Source organism: Myotis yumanensis, unplaced genomic scaffold, assembly GCF_028538775.1.
Source record: "Myotis yumanensis isolate MYYU_CA2020_CCGP unplaced genomic scaffold, mMyoYum1.0.hap1 SCAF_18, whole genome shotgun sequence".
Classification (NCBI taxonomy): Eukaryota; Metazoa; Chordata; class Mammalia; order Chiroptera; family Vespertilionidae; genus Myotis; species Myotis yumanensis.
The window spans coordinates 39,754,163-39,777,088 of NW_027223769.1; the positions used below are offsets into that span (position 1 = coordinate 39,754,163).

The following is a 22,926-nucleotide window of genomic DNA, read 5'->3' on the forward strand; positions in this document are numbered from 1 at the left end:
CCCTGCTGGGAGGGTGCCCACACCCCTCTCCCAGGTGTCCACACCCCTCTCCCAGGTGCCCACACCCCTCTCCCAGGACTCAGCACTGTCCTCATCAGTGGAAGGAAGGAGGGATGGAGGTGGCAGAGGCAGGAGGAGGCGGGGCTGCTGTTTTTACCAAGAAAAACCCCCAGCTCCTGTCACACAGGGTGTGAAGCTAAGGTCATGGGAAGGTGGGCAGATGCCAGGGGAGCTGCTGAGACCTGGCCAGGCCCTGTGCTCACTTCCTCCAGGCCACGCCCACGGGCCCTCTGGTCAGGGGGGACCTGCACGCCAGCCCCCCCGGAGCTCACCCGCCCACAGGGCCGCTCTGGCTCTTCTCGGCCCCGGGCCCGTCCCCCTCAGCTGGGGGGTCACAGGTCTCGGTCCTTGGCTGCAGCCTGGGTTCCCACCCGTCTGCCCGGCGCCTGGCACGGGTGGCCCAGGCCCCGGCCGGTGCCCCGACCGGGAGAGCTCAGCGCTCCACACCCACACATGGTCCTGTGAGCTGTGAGCTCGCCACCTGAGGACTTACATTCAGACAGAGAGACCGAGCCGGACACGTTCCCACTTCCCCCATCCGCTGGCGGGATGTCGTCCCGTTTGCTGCTGCACCTTTTAAATAAAAGAAATAAAATAGTGCAGACAAGGGCCTGCCTGCTCCCCTCTTCCTGGTTCATCCAGCCCCGCCCCCAGGCCACTCCCCCGACTTTTCCCAAAAATGTGTTTTGATGTCAGAGAGGAAAGGAGAGGGAGAGATAGAAACATCAATGATGAGAGAGAACCATGGATCGGCTGCCTCCTGCACGCTCCCCACTGGGGATGGAGCCCACAACCCGGGCCTGTGCCCTGACCAGGATTCTAACCATCACCTCCTGGTTCCTGGGTCGATGCCCAACCACTGAGCCACACTGGCCGGGCCCCTCTCAGCAATTGGTTTCCGTCCTGCTGACCCGGGAGGTCGGGAGCAGGTGCAGCCGCAGACGCCATCCCATGTGTGGGACCCGCTGTCTCACCGCCCCCCCGGTGCCAGGGTCGCCGTGGTCCTCACGGTAGGGACGGAGGTCACTGCCTGGCATGTCTCCCTCCGCTGCTCTCTGAGCTCCTCCCAGGAGCCCTCCTCCCTCCACCCCAGGGCCCCAGCTCAGCCTAAACGCCCTGGGGTGGCGTTGGGCATGTTGACAGGGCGCCCGGTCAGCCGCCTAAAAATAGCCGGGTCTCAAATGTCCCCCTAGAGTGTGACCCTGACTCAGCAGGTGGGCCTGGCTCCAGGGGGAGAGGCTCAGCCTGCTGCTCACAGGCAGCCACCACTTGGGGGGGGGGGGGGGGCGAGGAGGGGGGTTAGAGTGCGAGGTTCCTCGGGCCTGTGAGGCCTTCCTCGTGGGGCAGAGGGACCAGACCCGGTATTTGGAGCGGGGGGGCGGGGGGTGGGGGGGGGAGCGGCCGAGGTGCATCCAAGAACGACTAGTTTGTGTACAAGCCTGGGCCTCGCTGGGCCACACAAACTGGTCCGGGCTGGTTTTGCCTGAACAGAGGGCTCTGGACAGACAGGTCAGGGGTGAGGGGCCACTTCCTGAAGCCACATGGGGTGCCCTCTCAGCAAGGAGGCCAGGCAGCTGGTCCCTTCACCCTGCCTGGTGCTGGGCAAGGGGCGGGCAGTCCCAGCCACGGCCTCCTGGTCTCAGCCCGTCCCCGGGTGTGGGGAGCGGCCAGTGTTTGAACAGGTTCAAGCCTCGGACTGAGGAGAGGGCACAGTCCTCTCATGGCCACGTGCAGGTCCCAGCGTAGAGGGCAGGGCCCTCCCAGCACAGTGATAGCCAACAGCTGTAGCTGTGAGCTTGAACCTGTGGTCCGAACACGTGGCCCCACGTGCCTGAGTGATGTGGGCTTGATAGAGTTCAGATGCATGTAGTGGAGTAGGATTGAAACCCAGGAGAATGTTGTAAACATCTTGATCACGCCCTGACTGTGCCTCGTGGCATCTGCTATAAAATAAAGACACGGCCTGTGGGTGTGGTCGCTGTCTCTCCACCTGAGGGCACCGTCCCACCGGACCCAGCTTTCATTCTCTTGTCCGTATTTTCTAATCCTTCGCTGTCCCCTCTCAGGGTCACTGAACCAGGCTGAGCTGGCGGCACATAAGGCGCCTGGGGCTGAGTATGCCATGGCCGTGCCAACCCGCCACACCCAGGGCCTCCCCCGCCTGGTCCCTGGTCCCTGGCCCGGGGCAGCGGTCACTGGGGCAGGAGCGAGGTCTGCAGGCGGCCGGGTCGGGCAGGGGCCAGGACCCTGTTCTGAGTCCCTCCCGGAATCCACCTCCTGCTGGCTCCTCCACCCCCTTCCCCTCCCTACCTTGAGGAGCCAGCTCCAGAATGTTCCAGCGCTGCCAAGGAAAAGGCAGGCCCAGGGGGACCACGGGGTAGGCGGACAGAGCCAGACTCTCTGGGCAAAAAGCAGGGGAAGTTCCAGTCCCTGGAGCGTGCGCTGCGGGCCCTGCCAGGGGCGCCCAGTCCAGCAGGAGGCTTTCCCAGACCCGGCCTGCCCGGGGCTCCCAGGGGACAGGGGGAGTGGGGCCTCGTCTGCCCGCAGTTCTATCTCCCTGTGACCTGCCCCTCCAGCTGCCACAGCGATGCCCTGTATCCAGCTTTAAATGACCCTCATTCTTAAAATCCCCAAATGGCCCGGTGGGCGAGGTTTTCAATTCCTGGTCAGGGCACAGGCCCTGGTTGCAGCTCAATCCTCAGTGTGGGGCGTGCAGGAGGCAGCCAGTCCATGATTCTCTCTCATCATAGATGTTTCTCTCTATCTCTCCCTTCCTCTCTGAAATCAATAAATATATATATATATATTGCAAAAATACTGCCACTTCTTAACGCAGCAACTTCACTTTGAGCGATCTCGGTAAAGTGGGTGAGAATTCCGAGTCACAGCCCGTGTTCATCCGTGAAACGGTTCACAGTGGCCTAACCAGCAAGGATGCAAATGCGATAGAAACACACACACACACACACACACACGTGGCAGTACCAGATGTGCACAAAATATACCATGTTCCATGGTGGCTGAGTGCTGGAATCCGTAGCACTTTTTATTATATATACTCGTCTGTGTTTCTCCAAGTCTTTGGCAATCAGCATTGACAAATACAGGAAAATGAATCATTTCCAAAGACCATGTTTAAACCCAGTGGATGCACACGACGTTGATTGACAAGAGGGGCGGGCAGGGGGCAGCGGAGGAGGAAGCCCTCTTAGGCTTGTACCTGATTTTGTTCCAGCCTGGGGGTGGGGGGGCCTTTTCAAAAATAAATAAGTGAAGGTCTTTTACAAGGAAATAAGCCCAGGCGCTGAGCAGGCCGGAGGGGAGCCAGGTAAGTACCTTCATTCCGAGGGGGGCTCTGGGCCCAAAGCCACTGCCAGCCTCCCAGGACCCAGATAGTCATGGGGGACGGCTCAGTACACGTGGGGCCTCAGCACCCAGGGTCAGGGGTGGGCCCTCTCCTCCCCACGCTGTTTCCCAGGGGAAAGGCAGGCTGGCTGAGGGGGGGCACGGGGGGGGGGGGGGCGGTGTTGGCTTCAGGGGCCATTGGTGTGGGACCTCTGACCCCTGTGCCCCTGGGCCTGGCAGAGGGAGACCCCACGTGAGTAACCCCGTCACCTTGTCTGATAGGAGAACCATCCAGATGGGCCGACCTGCCCAGCCCTGGAGCAGCACAGAAGGGATGGAGGCAGGCGGCCACCCTGGGCCCAGGTGCTGGAGGGCAGTGTCTGTGAGACCAAAGGCTCCGCCCTTCCTGAGGCACCGGGGGTTCAATCCTCCCCGTTTTCTGTGCACATGGAGGTGCGGGGTCTGACCATCCTGGGCAGGAGGGCACCCCCCATGCACACACACACACACACACACTCCTAGGGAGGCGGAGCAGCGCCCCCTGGGGGCACAGGGAGGCGGAGCAGCCTGGAAAGGTGTCCTCAGGCAGGGAATGCCCAGCTTCCCTCCATGTTTACAGTCACCCAGCCCCTGCCTTCCTTTGTCCCCGGCGTTGGGTGTGCACACCTCCCGGGTCAGAGATCTTTCCAGGAATCGGAGGGGAAGGCTGTTCAGAAACCGTGTGGATCTGCAGACGAGGAGCTGCGGGTCTGAAGGCAGCACAGTGTGTGGGGACCTGAGGGCAGTCACTTCTTCGAGGTCGTCCTGACCCCCACTCCACCAGGAGCCCCTCTTCCTGCAGCAGCGGCCTCACCAGCGGGACCTGGAGGGGGAGTCAGGCCGGGTTGCTGGGCCGGGGGCCCTTGGTGCCCCCCCTCACCCCCATGAGGCCCCTGGGAAGGGACAAGGGAGGGCAGGGGGCGATCTCCGGGGGCTGCATGGTTCCAGCAGGGCCGGCGGCCAGGCCCCGAGACCCTGGGCCCGGAGGGTCCCTGTCCTGCCAGGGGCGTCCGGACAGCAGTCACCCTCACAGCTGAGCGGCTGAGCCCTCTGCCTCGGTGTCAGGAGATGGACGCAGAACCTGTCCCCGCGTCAGCCACAGGCGCCTCTGCTGGGCGCCAGCTCCCCACGGGCCGCGCCCACGGCGGCTCTGAGAGCTCTTTCTGGAAGGTTCTGAATGGGCTGGGTGGGGCTCCTATGACACCGGCTGTGATGCATCAACAAGGTTTTGCTTCAGGCGCCCGGGTGCTGCCGGGCTGAGCCCCCCAGACAGGAGCCAGCGCAGAGGGCAGGGGGGGACTCGTCAGCGATGGCGGCTGCTCGCGGTCCTGCTGAGCTCAGGCTGCGTCCTGCGTCCCTCCCGGGCCCGGTGTCCTCTGGTCCCTGCGCTGTGCGGGCTCAGGGCTGCAGGCTCTCCGCCAGGGATCCGCTCAGCACAGAGAGATTCTCTCGGCCCCGTTTTATTCTCTTTCACCTTCACTTTCCAGAACAGGACCCAGCACAGCCCCCCGCCCCCCGCAGGCCTCCCCAGGTTAGGGGCCCCGCCCCAGCCTAGTCGCCTTACTGCACTATGACCCCCAGCTCCTTGAGGCAGTCCTTGAGTGGCACCCACAGCTGCTCCTGCAGGACCTTGTTGTCCTTGAAGTTCTTGATCAGATCCATGATGTCCGTCCACTTCAGGTTCTTGACAATGGCCATGGCCTGGCTGAGCAGCTTCTCCAGCTCGGCGAGCGGCAGCTCCATGAGGATCTGAGGGACCGGCTTAAACTGCCCCCAGGTCATCCAGGCCCCTAGGAGCCCCACGACGGCGCCCCCTGGGGAACAGGAGGTTGGGTTAGTCGGGTGTTCACAGTGCCGGCTCGGAGCTCACTGGGAGCTCGTGACAGGATTCAGGTGGCAGCCCAGGGCTCAGGCCCCAGCCCACGATACAGGACCAGCCCATGATCCGAGTCACAGCCCATCGACCAGGTCAAGCCCGTGGTGGGGTCACCTGGGAACCTCCTGCTCCCAGATTAGAGGAAGCAACTCACCGACCTCCAAGGACCGTGGGAAGCAGCCACACCTCCCTCATTGCCACAAACTGGTCCCCAGACTAGAGCAGGGGTGTGACCAGGGGCAGGTGCATGTGGGCAACTGTGGGCGCTTCTCCTGCACAGACTGGAGACTGGGGACCGGGACCAGGGCCCGGGGATTAGGGCCTGGGGACCGGGGACTGGAGGCCGGGGACCGGGGACCGGGGACTGGGGACTGGGGACCAGGGCCCGGGGATTAGGGCCTGGGGACTGGGGACTGGAGCTGGGCCGGGCACTCTCTGAACAGCTAACGTGAGCGGCCAGAGGCCTGGAATCCCAGCTCCCTCCTGACCCTGAAATGAAGACAGGACCGGGCCTGCCCAGGGGACACAGGGCACACCCCGGGGCAGGGCGCCTTCCAGTCCGCAGGCAGGAGCCACAGGAGGGCGCCCTGCGCTTCTGAGACACAGACACGTGTGTCCCACCAGGACACGTCTGTGCACAAAGGCCGAGTCGCAGACTCAGCTCGCCAGCCCCTCACGCGGGACGCAGGCTCCTGTGCGGCCCCTGTGCACACAGCGATTGTGTCTCCCACCCCGCGGGGCACTGCACTCACCAACGGCCAGTCCTGCTGGGCCCCCGACCAGGCCTCCAATTACAGTCGTGGTGGCGGTGAGCAGGGCGCCCAGACACGTGTACATGATGGTCACCTTCACCTCCTTCAACTCCCAGAGGCTGCTCAGCAGCTTCATGACATCTGCCTTCATCAAGGACTTCTCTGGCGGCTTCGTGGCCTCCTCCATTTTAAGGGACTTCTCTGGCAGCTTCGCGGCCTCCTCCACCTTAAGTGACTTCTCGGGTGGATTTGTGGCCTCCTCCATCATCAGGGACTTCACTGGTAGCTTTGTGGCGTCTTCCACCTTAAGTGACTTCTCTGGCAGCTTCGTGGCCTCCTCCATCTTAAGGGACTTTTCTGGAGGCATTGTGGCCTCTTCCACCTTCAGTGACTTCTCGGGTGGCTTTGTGGCCTCTTCCACCTTAAGTGACTTCTCAGGTAGCTTTGTGTAGTCCTCCACATTAAGGGACTTCTCTGGCGGCTTCGTGGGCTCCTCAAACTTAAGGGACTTTCCAGGTGGGTTCGAAGCATCCTCCACCTTAAGTAACTTCTCTGGTGTATTTTTGGCCTCTTCCACCTTTAGTGACTTCTCGGGTGGCTTCGTGGCCTCTTCCACCATCAGGGACATCTCTGGTTGCTTTGTGGGCTCCTCCAAGTTAAGGGACTTCTCTGGAGGCTTTGTGTTTTCCTCCACGTTACAGGTCTCCTCTTGCATCTTCGTGGCCACCTCCATCATCAAGGACTTCTCTGGTGGCTTTGTGGCCTCCTCCACCTTAAGGGAATTCTCTGGCAGCTTCGTGGCCTCCTCCACCTTAAGGGACTTCTCTTGCGGCCTTGTGGCCTCTTCTACCTCAAGTGTCTTCTCGGGTGGCTTCGTGGTGTCTTCCACCTTAAGGGACCTCTCTGGCGGCTTTGTGGCCTCCTCCACCTTAAGTGACTTTTCAGGTGGCTTTGTGACCTCCTCCATCATCAGGGACTTCTCTGGCGGCTTCGTGGTCTCTTCCACCTTAAGTGACTTCTCGGGTGGCTTCGAGACGTCCTCCACCTTAAGCGACTTCTCTGGCGTCTTTATGGCCTCTTCCACCTTAAGTGACTTCTCGGGTGGCTTCGTGGCCTCTTCCATCATCAGGGACTTTTCTGGCAGCTTTGTGGCCTCCTCCACCTTCAGTGACTTCTCGGGGGGCTTTGTGTTTTCCTCCACGTTACGGGTCTTCTCTGGCATCTTCGTGGCCTCATTCATCATCAGGGACTTCTCCAGTGGCTTTGTGGCCTCTTCCACCTTAAGTGACTTCTCAGGTGGCTTTGTGTTGTCCTCCACGTTAAGGGACTTCTCTGGCGGCTTCGTGACCACTTCCACCATCAGGGACTTCTCTGGTTGCTTTGTGGGCTCCTCCACCTTAAGGGCCTTCTCTGGTGGCTTCATGGCCTCCTCCACCTTAAGTGATTTCTCGGGTGGCTCCGTGACCTCCTCCATCACCACGGACTTCTCTGGTGGCTTTGTGGCCTCTTCCACCTTAAGTGACTTCTCGGGTGGCTGCGAACCATCCTCCACCTTAAGGGACTTCTCCTGTGGCTTCATGTCCTCCACCATCATCACGGACTTCCTTGGTGGCTTTGTGGCCTCTTCCACCTTAAGTGACTTCTCGGGTGGCTTCGAGACGTCCTCCACCTTAAGGGACGATTCTGGTGTCTTTGTGGCCTCTTCCACCTTGAGTGTCTTCTCGGGTGGCTTCGAGACTTCCTCCACCTTAAGGGACGATTCTGGCGTCTTTGTGGTCTCTTCCAGCTTGAGTGTCTTCTCGGGTGGCTTCGAGACTTCCTCCACCGTAAGAAAATTCTCTGGCAGCTTCGTGGCCTCCTCCACCTTAAGGGACTTCTCTGACGGCTTCATGGCCTCCTCCATCATGAGGGACTTCTCTGGTGGCTTTGTGGCCTCTTCCAGCTTAAGTGACTTCTCTGGAAGTTTCATGGCCTCCTCTATCTTAAGGGACTTCTCTGGCATCTTCGTGGCCTCCTTCATCATCAGGGACTTCTCTGATGGCTTTGTGGCCTCCTCCACCTTAAGGGACTTCTCTGGCGGCTTCGTGGCCTCCTCCAACTTAAGGGACTTCCCAGGTGGGTTCGAGGCGTCCTCCACCTTAAGCGACTTCTCTGGGGGCCTTGTGGCCTCTTCCACCTGAAGTGTCTTCTCGGGTGGCTTCGTGGTGTCTTCTACCTTAAGGGACTTCTCTGGCGGCTTTGTGGCCTCCTCCACCTTAAGTGATTTCTCGGGTGGCTCAGTGACCTCCTCCATTATCAGGGACTTCCCTGGTGGCTTTGTGGCCTCTTCCATCATCAGGGCCTTCTCTGGTGGCTTTGTGGCCTCTTCCAGCTTAAGTGACTTCTCGGGTGGCTTTGTGTTGACCTCCACATTAAGGGACTTCTCTGGCAGCTTCGCGGCCTCTTCCACCATCAGGGACATCTCTGGTTGCTTTGTGGGCTCCTCCATGTTAAAGGACTTCTCTGGAGGCTTTGTGGCCTCTTCCACCTTAAGTGACTTCTCGGGTGGCTTTGTGTTTTCCTCCACGTTACGGGTCTTCTCTGGCATCTTCGTGGCCTCCTCCATCATCAGGGACTTCTCTGGTGGCTTTGTGGCCTCCTCCATCATCAGGGACTTCTCTGGCGGTTTCGTGGCCTCCTCCACCTTAAGGGACTTCTCAGGAGGCTTCGAGGCGTCCTCCACCTTAAGCGACTTCTCTGGTGGCTTTGTGGCCTCTTCCACCTTAAGTGACTTCTGGGGTGGCTTTGTGTCCTCCTCCATTATCAGGGACTTCTCTGGTGGGTTTGTGGCCTCTTCCAGCTTAAGTGACTTCTCGGGTAGCTTTGTGTTGTTCTCCACGTTAAGGGACTTCTCTGGCGGCTTCGTGGCCTCTTCCACCAACAGGGACTTCTCTGGTTGCTTTGTGGGCTCCTCCACCTTAAGGGACTTCTCTGGCGGCTTCATAGCCTCCTCCACCTTAAGTGATTTCTCGGGTGGCTCCGTGACCTCCTCCATCACCACGGACTTCTCTGGTGGCTTCGTGGCCTTCTCCACCTTAAGCGATTTCTCGGGTGGCTCCGTGACCTCCTCCATTATCAGGGACTTCCCTGGTGGCTTTGTGGCCTCCTCCATCATCAGGGCCTTCTCTGGTGGCTTTGTGGCCTCTTCCAGCTTAAGTGACTTCTCGGGTGGCTTTGTGTTGACCTCCACATTAAGGGACTTCTCTGGCAGCTTCGCGGCCTCTTCCACCATCAGGGACTTCTCTGGTTGCTTTGTGGGCTCCTCCATGTTAAAGGACTTCTCTGGAGGCTTTGTGGCCTCTTCCACCTTAAGTGACTTCTCGGGTGGCTTTGTGTTTTCCTCCACGTTACGGGTCTTCTCTGGCATCTTCGTGGCCTCCTCCATCATCAGGGACTTCTCTGGTGGCTGTGTGGCCTCCTCCACCTTAAGGGACTTCTCTGGCGGCTTTGTGGCCTCCTCCAACTTAAGGGACTTCCCAGGTGGGTTCGAGGCGTCCTCCACCTTAAGCGACTTCTCTGGCGTCTTTGGGGCCTCTTCCACCTTAAGTGACTTCTCGGGTGGCTTCGTGGCCTCTTCCATCATCAGAGACTTCTCTGGTAGCTTTGTGGCCTCTTCCACCTTAAGTGACTTCTCGGGTGGCTTCGAGACGTCCTCCACCTTAAGGGACTTCTCTGGCGGCTTCATGGCCTCCTCCATCATCAGGGACTTCCCTGGTGGCTTTGTAACCTCCTCCATCATCAGGGACTTCCTTGGTGGCTTTGTGGCCTCCTCCACCTTAAGGGACTTCTCTGGCGGCTTCGTGGCCTCCTCCAACTTAAGGGAATTCCCAGGTAGGTTCGACGCGTCCTCCACCTTAAGCGACTTCTCTGGCGTCTTTGTGGCCTCTTCCACCTTAAGCGACTTCTCTGGCGTCTTTGTGGCCTCTTCCACCTTAAGTGACTTCTCTGGCTGCTTCATGGCCTCCTCCATCATCAGGGACTTCCCTGATGGCTTTGTGGCCTCCTCCATCATCAGGGCCTTCTCTGGTTGCTTTGTGGCCTCTTCCACCATCAGGGACATCTCTGGTTGCTTTGTGGCCTCCTCCACCTTAAGGGACTTCTCTGGCGGCTTCGTGGCCTCCTCCAACTTAAGGGACTTTCCATGTGGGTTCGAAGCATCCTCCACCTTAAGTGACTTCTCTGGCGTCTTTACGGCCTCTTCCACCTTAAGTGACCTCTCGGGTGGCTTCGTAGCCTCTTCCACCATCTGGGACATCTCTGGTTGCTTTGTGGGCTCCTCCTCGTTAAGGGACTTCTCTGGAGGCTTTGTGGCCTCCTCCACCTTAAGGGACTTCTCTGGCGGCATCGTGGCCTCCTCCAACTTAAGGGACTTCCCAGGTGGGTTCGAGGCATCCCCCACCTTAAGCGACTTCTTTGGCGTGTTTGGGGCCTCTTCCACCTTGAGTGACTTCTCGGGTGGCTTCGTGGTGTCTTCCACCTTAAGGGACTTCTCTAGCGGCTTTGTGGCCTCTTCCATCATCAGGGACTTCTCTGGCGGTTTCGTAGCCTCTTCCACCTTAAGTGACTTCTCGGGTGGATTTGTGTCCTCCTCCATCATCAGGGACTTCTCTGGCGGCTTTGTGGCCTCTTCCAGCTTAAGTGACTTCTCAGGTAGCTTTGTGTTGTCCTCCACATTAAGGGACTTCTCTGGCGGCTTCGTGGCCTCTTCCACCATCAGGGACTTCTCTGGTTGCTTCGTGGTGTCCTCAACCTTAAAGGACTTCTCTGGCGGCTTTGTGTGCTCCTCCACCTTTAGTGACTTCTCTGGAGGCATTGTGGCCTCTTCGACCTTCTGTGACTTCTCAGGTGGCTTTGTGTTGTCCTCCACGTTAAGGGTCTTCTCTGGAGGCTTTGTGGCCTCTTCCAACGTAAGTGACTTCTCGGGTGGCTTTGTGTTGTCCTCCACGTTACGGGTCTTCTCTGGCATCTTCGTGGCTTCCTCCATCATCAGGGACTTCTCTGGCGGCTTCGTGGCCTCCTCCAACTTAACGTACTTTCCAGGTGTGTTCGAGGCATCCTCCACCTTAGGTGACTTCTCTGGCATCTTTGTGGCCTCTTCCACTTTAAGTGACTTCTCTGGTGGCTTTGTGTTGTCCTCCACGTTAAAAGACGTCTCTCGCGGTTTCGTGGCCACTTCCACCATCAGGGACTTCTCTGGTCGCTTCGTGGCCTCCTCCACCTTAAGTGATTTCTCGGGTGGCTCCGTGACCTCCTCCATCATCACGGACTTCTCTGGTGGCTTTGTGGCCTCTTCCAGCTTAAGTGACTTCTCTGGCAGTTTCGTGGCCTCCTCTATCTTAAGGGACTTATCTGGCAGCTTTGTGGCTCCTTGCACACTAAGTGACTTCTTGGGTAGCTTTGTGTTGTCCTCTAGTTTAAGTGACTTCTCTGGCGGCGGCATATCCTCTTCCACCATCATGGCCTTCTGTGGTTGCTTTGAGGGCTCCTCCACCTTAAGGGACTTCTCTGGCATCTTTGTGGCCTCTTCCACCTTAAGTGACTTCTCTGGCGGCTTCATGGTCTCCTCCATCATCCGGGACATCCCTGATGGCTTTGTGACCTCCTCCATCATCAGGGACTTCTCTGGCGGCTTTGTGACCTCTTCCACCATCAGGGACATCTCTTGTTGCTTTGTGGCCTCCTCCACCTTAAGGGACTTCTCTGGCGGCTTCGTGGCCTCCTCCAATTTAAGGGACTTTCCATGTGGGTTCGAAGCATCCTCCACCTTAAGTGACTTCTCTGGCGTCTTTTCAGCCTCTTCCACCTTAAGTGACCTCTCGGGTGGCTTCGTGGCCTCTTCCACCATCAGGGACATCTCTGGTTGCTTTGTGGGCTCCTCCTCGTTAAGGGAGTTCTCTGGAGGCTTTGTGGCCTCTTCCACCGGAAGTGACTTCTCGGGTGGCTTTGTGTTTTCCTCCATGTTACAGGTCTTTTCTGGAATCTTCGTGGCCTTCTCCATCATCAGGGACTTCTCTGGTGGCTTCGTGGCCTCCTCCCACTTAAGGGACTTACCTGGTGGGTTCGAGGCGTCCTCCACCTTAAGCGACTTCTCTGGCGTCTTTGGGGCCTCTTCCACCTTAAGTGACTTCTCGGGTGGCTTCGTGGTGTCTTCCACCTTAAGGGACTTCTCTAGCGGCTTTGTGGCCTCTTCCAGCTTAAGTGACTTCTCGGGTGGCTTTGTGTTGTCCTCCACATTAAGGGACTTCTCTGGCGGCTTTGTGGCCTCCTCCTCCTTAAGTGACTTTTCAGGTGGCTTTGTGGCCCCCTCCATCATCAGGGACTTCTCTGGCGGCTTCGTGGCCTCCTCCACCTTAAGTGATTTCTCGGTTGGCTCCGTGACCTCCTCCATCATCAGGGACTTCACTGGTGGTTTTGTGGCCTCTTCCACCTTAAGTGACTTCTCGGGTGGCTTCGAGACGTCCTCCACCTTAAGGGACTTCTCTGGCGGCTTCATGGCCTCCTCCATCATCAGGGACTTCCCTGGTGGCTTTGTGGCCTCCTCCATCATCAGGGACTTCCTTGGTGGCTTTGTGGCCTCCTCCACCTTAAGGGACTTCTCTGGCGGCTTCGTGGCCTCCTCCAACTTAAGGGAATTCCCAGGTAGGTTCGACGCGTCCTCCACCTTAAGCGACTTCTCTGGCGTCTTTGTGGCCTCTTCCACCTTAAGCGACTTCTCTGGCGTCTTTGTGGCCTCTTCCACCTTAAGCGACTTCTCTGGCGTCTTTGTGGCCTCTTCCACCTTAAGTGACTTCTCTGGCGGCTTCATGGCCTCCTCCATCATCAGGGACTTCCCTGATGGCTTTGTGGCCTCCTCCATCATCAGGGACATCTCTGGTTGCTTTGTGGCCTCCTCCACCTTAAGGGACTTCTCTGGCGGCTTCGTGGCCTCCTCCAACTTAAGGGACTTTCCATGTGGGTTCGAAGCATCCTCCACCTTAAGTGACTTCTCTGGCGTCTTTACGGCCTCTTCCACCTTAAGTGACCTCTCGGGTGGCTTCGTAGCCTCTTCCACCATCAGGGACATCTCTGGTTGCTTTGTGGGCTCCTCCTCGTTAAGGGAGTTCTCTGGAGGCTTTGTGGCCTCTTCCACCGGAAGTGACTTCTCGGGTGGCTTTGTGTTTTCCTCCATGTTACAGGTCTTTTCTGGAATCTTCGTGGCCTCCTCCATCATCAGGGACTTCTCTGGTGGCTTTGTGGCCTCCTCCACCTTAAGGGACTTCTCTGGCGGCATCGTGGCCTCCTCCAACTTAAGGGACTTCCCAGGTGGGTTCGAGGCGTCCTCCACCTTAAGCGACTTCTTTGGCGTGTTTGGGGCCTCTTCCATCTTGAGTGACTTCTGGGGTGGCTTCGTGGTGTCTTCCACCTTAAGGGACTTCTCTAGCGGCTTTGTGGCCTCTTCCATCATCAGGGACTTCTCTGGCGGTTTCGTAGCCTCTTCCACCTTAAGTGACTTCTCGGGTGGATTTGTGTCCTCCTCCATCATCAGGGACTTCTCTGGCGGCTTTGTGTTGTCCTCCACATTAAGGGACTTCTCTGGCGGCTTCGTGGCCTCTTCCACCATCAGGGACTTCTCTGGTTGCTTCGTGGTGTCCTCAACCTTAAAGGACTTCTCTGGCGGCTTTGTGTGCTCCTCCACCTTTAGTGACTTCTCTGGAGGCATTGTGGCCTCTTCGACCTTCTGTGACTTCTCAGGTGGCTTTGTGTTGTCCTCCACGTTAAGGGTCTTCTCTGGAGGCTTTGTGGCCTCTTCCAACGTAAGTGACTTCTCGGGTGGCTTTGTGTTGTCCTCCACGTTACGGGTCTTCTCTGGCATCTTCGTGGCTTCCTCCATCATCAGGGACTTCTCTGGCGGCTTCGTGGCCTCCTCCAACTTAACGTACTTTCCAGGTGTGTTCGAGGCATCCTCCACCTTAGGTGACTTCTCTGGCATCTTTGTGGCCTCTTCCACTTTAAGTGACTTCTCTGGTGGCTTTGTGTTGTCCTCCACGTTAAAAGACGTCTCTCGCGGTTTCTTGGCCACTTCCACCATCAGGGACTTCTCTGGTCGCTTCGTGGCCTCCTCCACCTTAAGTGATTTCTCGGGTGGCTCCGTGACCTCCTCCATCATCACGGACTTCTCTGGTGGCTTTGTGGCCTCTTCCACCTTAAGTGACTTCTCGGGTGGCTGCGAACCGTCCTCCACCTTAAGGGACTTCTCTGGCGGCTTCATGTCCTCCACCATCATCAGGGACTTCCCTGGTAGCTTTGTGGCCTCTTCCACCTTAAGTGACTTCTCGGGTGGCATTGTGTTTTCCTCCACGTTAAGGGACTTCTCTGGCAGCTTCATGGCCTTTTCCACCATTTGGGACTTCTCTGATGGCTTTGTAGCCTCTTCCACCTTAAGTGACTTCTCAGGTGGCTTCGAGACGTCCTCCACCTTAAGGGACGTCTCTGGCGTCTTAGTGGCCTCTTCCACCTTGAGTGTCTTCTCGCGTGGCTTCGAGACTTCCTCCACCGTAAGACACTTCTCTGGCAGCTTCGTGGCCTCCTCCACCTTAAGGGACTTCTCTGGCGGCTTCATGTCCTCCACCATCATCAGGGACTTCCCTGGTAGCTTTGTGGCCTCTTCCACCTTAAGTGACTTCTCGGGTGGCTTCGAGACGTCCTCCACCTTAAGGGACGTCTCTGGCGTCTTAGTGGCCTCTTCCACCTTGAGTGTCTTCTCGCGTGGCTTCGAGACTTCCTCCACCGTAAGACACTTCTCTGGCAGCTTCGTGGCCTCCTCCACCTTAAGAGACTTCTCTGGCGGCTTCATGGCCTCCTCTACCTTAAGGGACTTCTCTGGCGGCTTCATGGCCTCCTCCATCATGAGGGACTTCTCTGGTGGCTTTGTGGCCTCTTCCAGCTTAAGTGACTTCTCTGGCAGTTTCGTGGCCTCCTCTATCTTAAGGGACTTATCTGGCAGCTTTGTGGCTTCTTGCACACTAAGTGACTTCTTGGGTAGCTTTGTGTTGTCCTCTAGTTTAAGGGACTTCTCTGGCGGCGGCATGGCCTCTTCCACCATCATGGACTTCTCTGGTTGCTTTGAGGGGTCCTCCACCTTAAGGGACTTTTCTGGCAGCTTTGTGGCCTCCTCCACCTTCAGTGATTTCTCGGGTGGTTCCGTGACCTCCTCCATCAACAGGGACTTCTCTGGTGGCTTTGTGGCCCTCTCCACCTTAAGTGATTTCTCGGGTGGCTCCATGACCTCCTCCATCATCAGGGACTTCCCTGGTGGCTTTGTGGCCTCCTCCATCATCAGGGCCTTCTCTGGTGGCTTTGTGGCCTCTTCCAGCTTAAGTGACTTCTCGGGTGGCTTTGTGTTGACCTCCACATTAAGGGACTTCTCTGGCAGCTTCATGGCCTCTTCCACCATCAAGGACATCTCTGGTTGCTTTGTGGGCTCCTCCATGTTAAAGGACTTCTCTGGAGGCTTTGTGGCCTCTTCCACCTTAAGTGACTTCTCGGGTGGCTTTGTGTTTTCCTCCACGTTACGGGTCTTCTCTGGCATCTTCGTGGCCTCCTCCATCATCAGGGACTTCTCTGGTGGCTGTGTGGCCTCCTCCAACTTAAGGGACTTTCCAGGTGGGTTTGAGGCGTCCTCCACCTTAAGCGACTTCTCTGGCGTCTTTGGGGCCTCTTCCACCTTAAGTGACTTCTCAGGTGGCTTCGTGGCCTCTTCCATCATCCGGGACTTCTCTGGTGGCTTTGTGGCCTCCTCTACCTTTAGTGACTTCTCGGGTGGCTTTGTGTTGTCCTCCACATTAAGGGACTTCTCTGGCGGCTTCTTGGCCACTTCCACCATCAGAGACTTCTCTGGTTGCTTTGTGGGCTCCTCCACCTTAAGGGACTTCTCTGGCGGCTTTGTGGCCTCTTCCACCATCAGGCACATCTCTGGTTGCTTTGTGGGCTCCTCCATGTTAAGGAACTTCTCTGGAGGCTTTGTGGCCTCTTCCACCTTTAGTGACTTCTCGGGTGGCTTCGTGTTGTCCTCCACGTTAAGGGACTTCTCTGGCGGCTTCGTGGCCACTTCCACCATCAGAAACTTCTCTGGTTGCTTTGTGGGCTCCTCCACCTTAAGGGACTTCTCTGGCGGCTCCGTGACCTCCTCCATCACCACGGACTTCTCTGGTGGCTTTGTGGCCTCTTCACCCTTAAGTGACTTCTCGGGTGGCTTTGTGTTTTCCTCCACGTTAAGGGACTTCTCTGGCGGCTTCATCGCCTTTTCTACCATTTGGGACTTCTCTGATGGCTTTGTAGCCTCTTCCACCTTAAGTGACTTCTCGGGTGGCTTCGAGATGTCCTCCACCTTAAGGGACATCTCTGGCGTCTTTGTGGCCTCTTCCACCTTAAGTGACTTCTCGGGTGGCTTCGAGACGTCCTCCACCTTAAGGGACGTCTCTGGCGTCTTTGTGGCCTCTTCCACCTTGAGTGTCTTCTCGCGTGGCTTCGAGACTTCCTCCACCGTAAGACACTTCTCTGGCAGCTTCGTGGCCTCCTCCACCTTAAGGGACTTCTCTGGCGGCTTCATGGCCTCCTCCATCATGAGGGACTTCTCTGGTGGCTTTGTGGCCTCTTCCAGCTTAAGTGACTTCTCTGGCAGTTTCGTGGCCTCCTCTATCTTAAGGGACTTATCTGGCAGCTTTGTGGCTTCTTGCACACTAAGTGACTGCTTGGGTGGCTTTGTGTTGTCCTCTACTTTAAGGGACTTCTCTGGCGGCGGCGTGACCTCTTCCACCATCATGGGCTTCTCTGGTTGCTTAGATGGCTCCTCCACCTTAAGGGACTTCTCTGGCAGCTTTGTGGCCTCCTCCACCTTAAGTGACTTCTCGGGTGGCTTTCTGTTGTCCTCCACGTTATGGGTCTTCCCTGGCATGTTCGTGGCCTCCTTCATTATCAGGGACTTCTCTGGTGGCTTTGTGGCCTCCTCCAACTTAAGGGACTTCTCAGATGGCTTTGAGGCGTCCTCCACCTGAAGGGACTTCTCTGGCGGCCTTGTGGCCTCTTCCACCTGAAGTGTCTTCTCGGGTGGCTTCGTGGTGTCTTCCACCTTAATGGACTTCTCTGGCGGCTTTGTGGCCTCCTCCACCTTAAATGACTTTTCAGGTGGCTTTGTGGGCTCCTCCACCTTAAGTGACTTCTCTGGCGGCTTCGTGGCCTCCTCCACCTTAAGTGATTTCTCGGGTGGCTCCGTGACCTCCTCCATCAACAGGGACTTCTCTGGTGGTTTCGTGGCCTCCTCCACCTTAAGTGATTTCTCGGGTGGCTCTGTGACCTCCTCCATCATCAGGGACTTCCCTGTTGGCTTTGTGGCCTCCTCCATCATCAGGGCCTTCTCTGGCGGCTTTGTGGCCTCTTCCAGCTTAAGTGACTTCTCAGGTGGCTTTGTGTTGACGTCCACATTAAGGGACTTCTCTGGCAGCTTCGCGGCCTCTTCCACCATCAGGGACATCTCTGTTTGCTTTGTGGGCTCCTCCACCTTAAGGGACTTCTCTGGCGGCTTCGTGGCCTCCTCCACCTTAAGTGATTTCTCGGGTGGCTCCGTGACCTCCTCCATCATCACGGACTTCTCTGGTGGCTTTGTGGCCTCTTCCACCTTACGCGACCTCTCGGGTGGCTTCGAGACGTCATCCACCTTAAGGGACATCTCTGGCGTCTTTGTGGCCTCTTCCACCTTGAGTGTCTTCTCGCGTGGCTTCGAGTCTTCCTCCACCGTAAGAAACTTCTCTGGCAGCTTCGTGGCCTCCTCCACCTTAAGGGACTTCTCTGGCGGCTTCATGGCCTCCTCCATCATGAGGGACTTCTCTGGTGGCTTTGTGGCCTCTTCCAGCTTAAGTGACTTCTCTGGAAGTTTTGTGGCCTCCTCTATCTTAAGGGACTTATCTGGCAGCTTTGTGGCTTCTTCCACACTAAGTGACTTCTCGGGTGGCTTTGTGTTGTCCTCCACGTTAAGGGACCTCTCTGGCGGCTTCGTGGCCACTTCCACCATCAGGGACTTCTCTGGTTGCTTTGTGGGCTCCTCCACCTTAAGGGACTTCTCTGGCGGCTTTGTGGCCTCCTCAATCATCAGGGACTTCTCTGGCGGTTTCGTGGTCTCCTCCACCTTAAGTGACTTCTCGGGTGGCTTCCTGGCCTCTTCCATCATCAGGGACTTCTCTTGTAGCTTTGTGGCCTCTTCCACCTTAATTGTCTTCTCAGGTGGCTTCGTGGCCTCCTCCACCTCAAGGGACTTCTCTAGCATCTTTGTGGCCTCTTCCACCGTAAGGGACATCTCGGGTCTAATGGGCCTGCGGGAGGGAGGGTTCCCATGCATCAGTTCCCACCCAAAGCTCGCTCTTTCCAGTGTCCAGGGCCGACCCCCTGCTCCGGGAGGACCCCAGCTCTGCCGTGGGCAAGAGGACAGAACCGTCAGGTGACAAGTCCCCTGGCACCGAGAAAACAGGGCTGCCGGTCGTCAATAAGCAAACAGGCCCGGCCGGCGGGGCTCAAGGGGTTGAGCATCGACCTAGGAACCAGGAGGTCAGGGTTTGATTCCCGGTCAGGGCACAGGCCCTGGTTGTGGGCTCGATCCTCAGTGCATGCAGGAGGCAGCCCATCAATGATTCTCTCTCATCACTGATGTCTCTCTCTCTCCCTCTCCCTTCCTCTCTGAAATCAATAAAAATATTAAAAACAAACAAACAGAAAAACCAAAACAACCGCCATGAAAGGCAACACACCCCCATTTGGGCCGGGAGGCGGCAGGAAACGCAACAGCCAGAGAATAAAACAATCACACATCCCAGGGACTCGGGGACACGTGGATCGTACGGAGGACTCCACCTGGGGACAACGTTACAGCAAGTCTCTGGGGTCAGGAGACTGTGGGCCAAGCTGGCAGGTGGGACATGGCAGGGCGGGGCGGGCTCTGCCCAGGGTCCTGGGGATGGAGCGCCCCCGCCTGGCAGGGCTGGGAAGTAAAGTCCAAGCTGAGCTATTTCCAGCTTGAGCTGCAGCCAAGCCAAGCCCAGCACCTCCCTGTCCCTCCCCCTCCCCCTCCCCTTCCGCGGGGCTGACTCATGCTGACAGCTGCTAAGGAGCCCGAGGACACAGGGCAGCCTCTCGCTCCGTGTCTTGGGGTCGATAGGTTTTCTGAACCGCGGGCAACCTGGACCCGTCTCTACTGTGCAACTGTCCTCCCGGGTCCCGGGGAACTGGGAGCTGTCAGGTCCCATCGGCGGATCTGCCCGCCCCCCACAGGCAGGGTTTCGGCACTTCTCGCTGTCCCAGGAGAGCTGCGGCCCTGCAGGCCAGTGCCTGGGACCCTTCTTTATATATTTTATATTTATATGTTTACATTGACTTCAGAGAGGAAGGGAGATGGAGAGAGAGAAACATCAGTGATGACAGAGAATCATGGATGGGCTGCCTCCTGCAGGCCCCACACTGGGGATGGAGCCCACAACCCCGGCCTGTGTCCTGACCGGGAATCGAACCCTGACCTCCTGGTTCCTGTGTCGACCCTCAAGCGCTGAGCCACACCGGCCAGGCCTCTGACATTCCCCAGATCACGGCCCCCAAGGGGACAGGTCACTGAAGGTCACGGTAGCTCCACAGCCTGGTGGGGGGACGCTGCCTTCACAGCGAGCCCAGGGGTCTCCAGCCGCACCCGGGAGGCAAGACTGCAGGGCCTGACCCGGGACCCCGGGGTCCATGACTCCGTCCTCGAGTCAGAAATTGCAAAACAGCATCAGCCAGAGGAGTCAGTCTGCCAGGCGTGGTCTGAGGGGACCACGGGAGGGGACACAGGTACCTGTGGGAGGTCACAGGCTTCCTCTCCAGGCAGGGGCAGCGGTGGCTTTCTCACCCAGTTCTGGGAACCCTGTCAAAGGCCAGTGTCTCCTCTCGCTCCAGATGGACCTAACTCGCTGGCGCTTCCTCTTCCTCCTAGGGGACCGTTGTCATCGCACTCTGCAGCGCCATCTGGAAAATGAATGAACTGTCCGGGTTTGTCGGCCAGTGCAGGTCAGCTCCACGGGGCCGGACACACGCGCCCCGCCCAGCCGCCCACCACGTGCGGTCACCCGCTGCCTCCCAGGAACACGGGCCATGTGCCCGAGGGTCATCCAGACCCTGAGATCCACGAGCAGGCTCAGGCGCCGGGACCTTCCGGGTCGCCACGGGACGCGGACCGCGGGACGGGCTCCTCGGGGCGCAGCCACCGCGCTTGGGTCCCTGGTCGCCAGCCGCTTGGGAGGACCCCGGGCAGGGCGGGTGCCCCTCCGACCCGGCCCCGCCCCCGGTCTGCTGTGTGGCCCCAAGGGCACCCCTGCCCTTCACCCGCCCCCCACGGAGGCCCCCGTCTCCCTCGGGCTCTGTGGGCCTCGGGCCAGGGACCCACCTGCTCCCCAGCCCCGCGAGCCAGAGCTCAGGGCCTGGGAGGCGAGGGGCTGAGTTAGTGTTTGGTGACTCACAGGCCAGAGTCTAACGGCAGGGCCTCCGGGTCTGGGGCGGGTTTGGGGGGGCAGGGTTGTTGACAGGCCAAGGGCAGCTTTACTCCTGGGGCTCCAGGACCAAGCGGATGGGGAGCCTGGAGGATGCGAAGGGCCTGAGGAGTGTGGGTAACAGGGCCCCGCAGATCCTCTAATCCCCAAGTTAGAGATTGTTTGTAATACAAATACCACTGAGTGCTGAGTGAGTAGCGGTTACACTGTTCGCTTAGGGAATCAAGACAGGAAAACCGTGTCTGCACCTGTTCAGTCCCAGCTCGTTTAGGTCCAACCACCCAGTGACGTCAGCAACAATGTAACAACATAACTAACCACCCAGTGACGTCAGCAACAATGTCACAACATAACTAACCACCCAGTGACGCCAGCAAAAATGTAACAACATAACTTTGCCTTTTGAGCTCCTTTTACATCATAGTTTTACTTGACCTGTTCTGTGCACTGGTAGGTGTAGACCCACAAATACTAGTACTTCCCACGGCGCTATGGTGGCCTGCGGTGGTCGGCACAGTGACACGCTGGGCAGGCGTGTGGCCGGGAGCGACAGTGCACTCGAGGCCTGTGCACAACCACAAGACTGCGGGGTGATGAATTTCCCGGAGTGTATCCCCATCGTTAAGGGACACATGGCTGCACAGATATATAGAGTTTCAACCACTTTACTGAGCTGTGGTCAGCACACAAAAAGCTGTTCATAGTTAATATCTAAAACTCGATTATCTGGGGCAAGTGCACACCCATGAACCATCAGCACCATCAAGGCCAGCAGTACATCTGTCAGCTCGGGAGGTTCCCTGCTGCCCCCTCTTATATAATCGAGTGTGTGTGTGTGTGTATGTGTGTGTGTGTGAACACAGAGCTGGTTTGCCTCAGTGGGTAGAGCGTTAGCCCTCAGACTGAAGGGTCGGGGGTTCGATTTCCTTCAAGGGCACGTACCTCAGTTTCAGGCTCAATCCCTGGCCCTAACTCGTTGGGGTGTGTGTGGGAGACAACAAATCAATGTGTCTCTCTCACATCGATGTTTCTCTCTCTGTCTCTCTCCCTCCCTTTCACTCTCTCTAAAATCAATTTAAAAAATATCCTCAGGTGAGAATTAACCAAAAAATAAAAATAAATAGAAATAATTGTTCTCATTCACATCGCAGGCTGTGAGCTGAACAGCGTCAGTAAAGCCCCATGTGAGCGCCAGGCACCCAGAGGGTCAGGAGACCTACCCCCACTGCCTCCACCCTGCACCCCATTCCCCGAGCCCCACAATGCCCCTGAGGGCGAGGCTGTGTTCACAGAACCAGCCGGAGCCAGAACTCAGATGGGGTCCCCAGAGGCCAGCACCCCCGCCCTCACCCCCACACCCGCCTGACCCACCTGTTAGAAATGCTGTCAACAATGTCCCAGGAATGAAAGAAACACTTGACACTGGATCGGCAAGGAGACTGACGCCTGCGAGAAGGGTGCTCCTCCAGTGGGAATCCTGGGCCACAGCACACAGAACGGGTATTTCCTTTCGGTTTTATTTCCTGACCAGGGTCTGCCCGCCCATCGCTCTGAACTCTGACTTGGTTGGTCAGGGCTCAGAGATCGGATTCCCATTAACGCACAATTGGCTAATTCCGAGGAAGGGGAGGGGAAGGCGGAGCCTAAGTTGGCGGCCCCCTGAGGGTCTGAAGGTCATATCAGAAATGGCAGAGCCTAAGGTGGCCTGAGCTCCTTTCTTTGACAGAAAGATCACTGGTTCACTCTCACCCCCCAAACCCCCCAGTGCCCGGGGAGACACCCCAACTCCTCCTCCTGGCTGTGGGCTGTGACAGGCCCCCGTGGCCCCTCTGACCTGACCTCACCCTCCTCCCTCCACGGCCCCCGAGGGTCCCTGAGCTGTTCCCTGGGCCCAGACATGCTCCCCTCCGGCCTGTGCAGGGCTGGCTCCCCCACAGGGTGCAGGGGGTGCCGGGTGACTGTCCCGATCCTGCCTGGCACCACCCAGCCCCCCGGGCACGTCAGCCTTCCTCCTGGCGGCCAGCACGCGGCATCAGAAAGGACCTGCTGGGTTCTCTTTCTAGCAAACGCCTCCCACCAGGAAGTCTGCCTGAGAGCTGGTCCTGCTCCCTGCTGGGAGGGTGCCCACACCCCTCTCCCAGGTGCCCACACCCCTCTCCCAGGGCTCAGCACTGTCCTCCCTCAGGGAGGGAGGGAGGGAGATTCATTTACTGGTAAGAACAGCAAACAACATGGGGATGGGGGTGGGGCGGCAGGAGGAGGCGGGGCTGCTGTT

General features: G+C 58.0%; 1 protein-coding gene across 3 annotated transcripts; it reads right to left on the reverse strand.

Moving 5' to 3' along the window:
• Window positions 1–3,049: 3,049 nt before the first annotated feature.
• On the reverse strand, window positions 3,050–22,126 carry LOC138997449 (titin-like). Of its 3 annotated transcripts, none has more exons than XM_070399114.1 (4): window positions 22,023–22,126; window positions 20,015–20,130; window positions 6,073–18,455; window positions 3,050–5,258 (listed from the first exon to the last, which is right to left on the reverse strand). In XM_070399114.1, the coding sequence occupies exons 3-4, from the start codon at window positions 18,437–18,439 to the stop codon at window positions 5,005–5,007; spliced, it is 12,621 nt and encodes a 4,206-aa protein (XP_070255215.1). In that variant the 5' UTR covers window positions 18,440–18,455; window positions 20,015–20,130; window positions 22,023–22,126; the 3' UTR covers window positions 3,050–5,004. The 3 variants fall into 3 exon arrangements, with proteins under 3 accessions (XP_070255215.1, XP_070255213.1, XP_070255214.1); XM_070399112.1 differs by having other exon boundaries at window positions 19,961–20,130; XM_070399113.1 differs by having other exon boundaries at window positions 19,961–20,146.
• Between the last annotated feature and the right edge of the window lie 800 nt (window positions 22,127–22,926).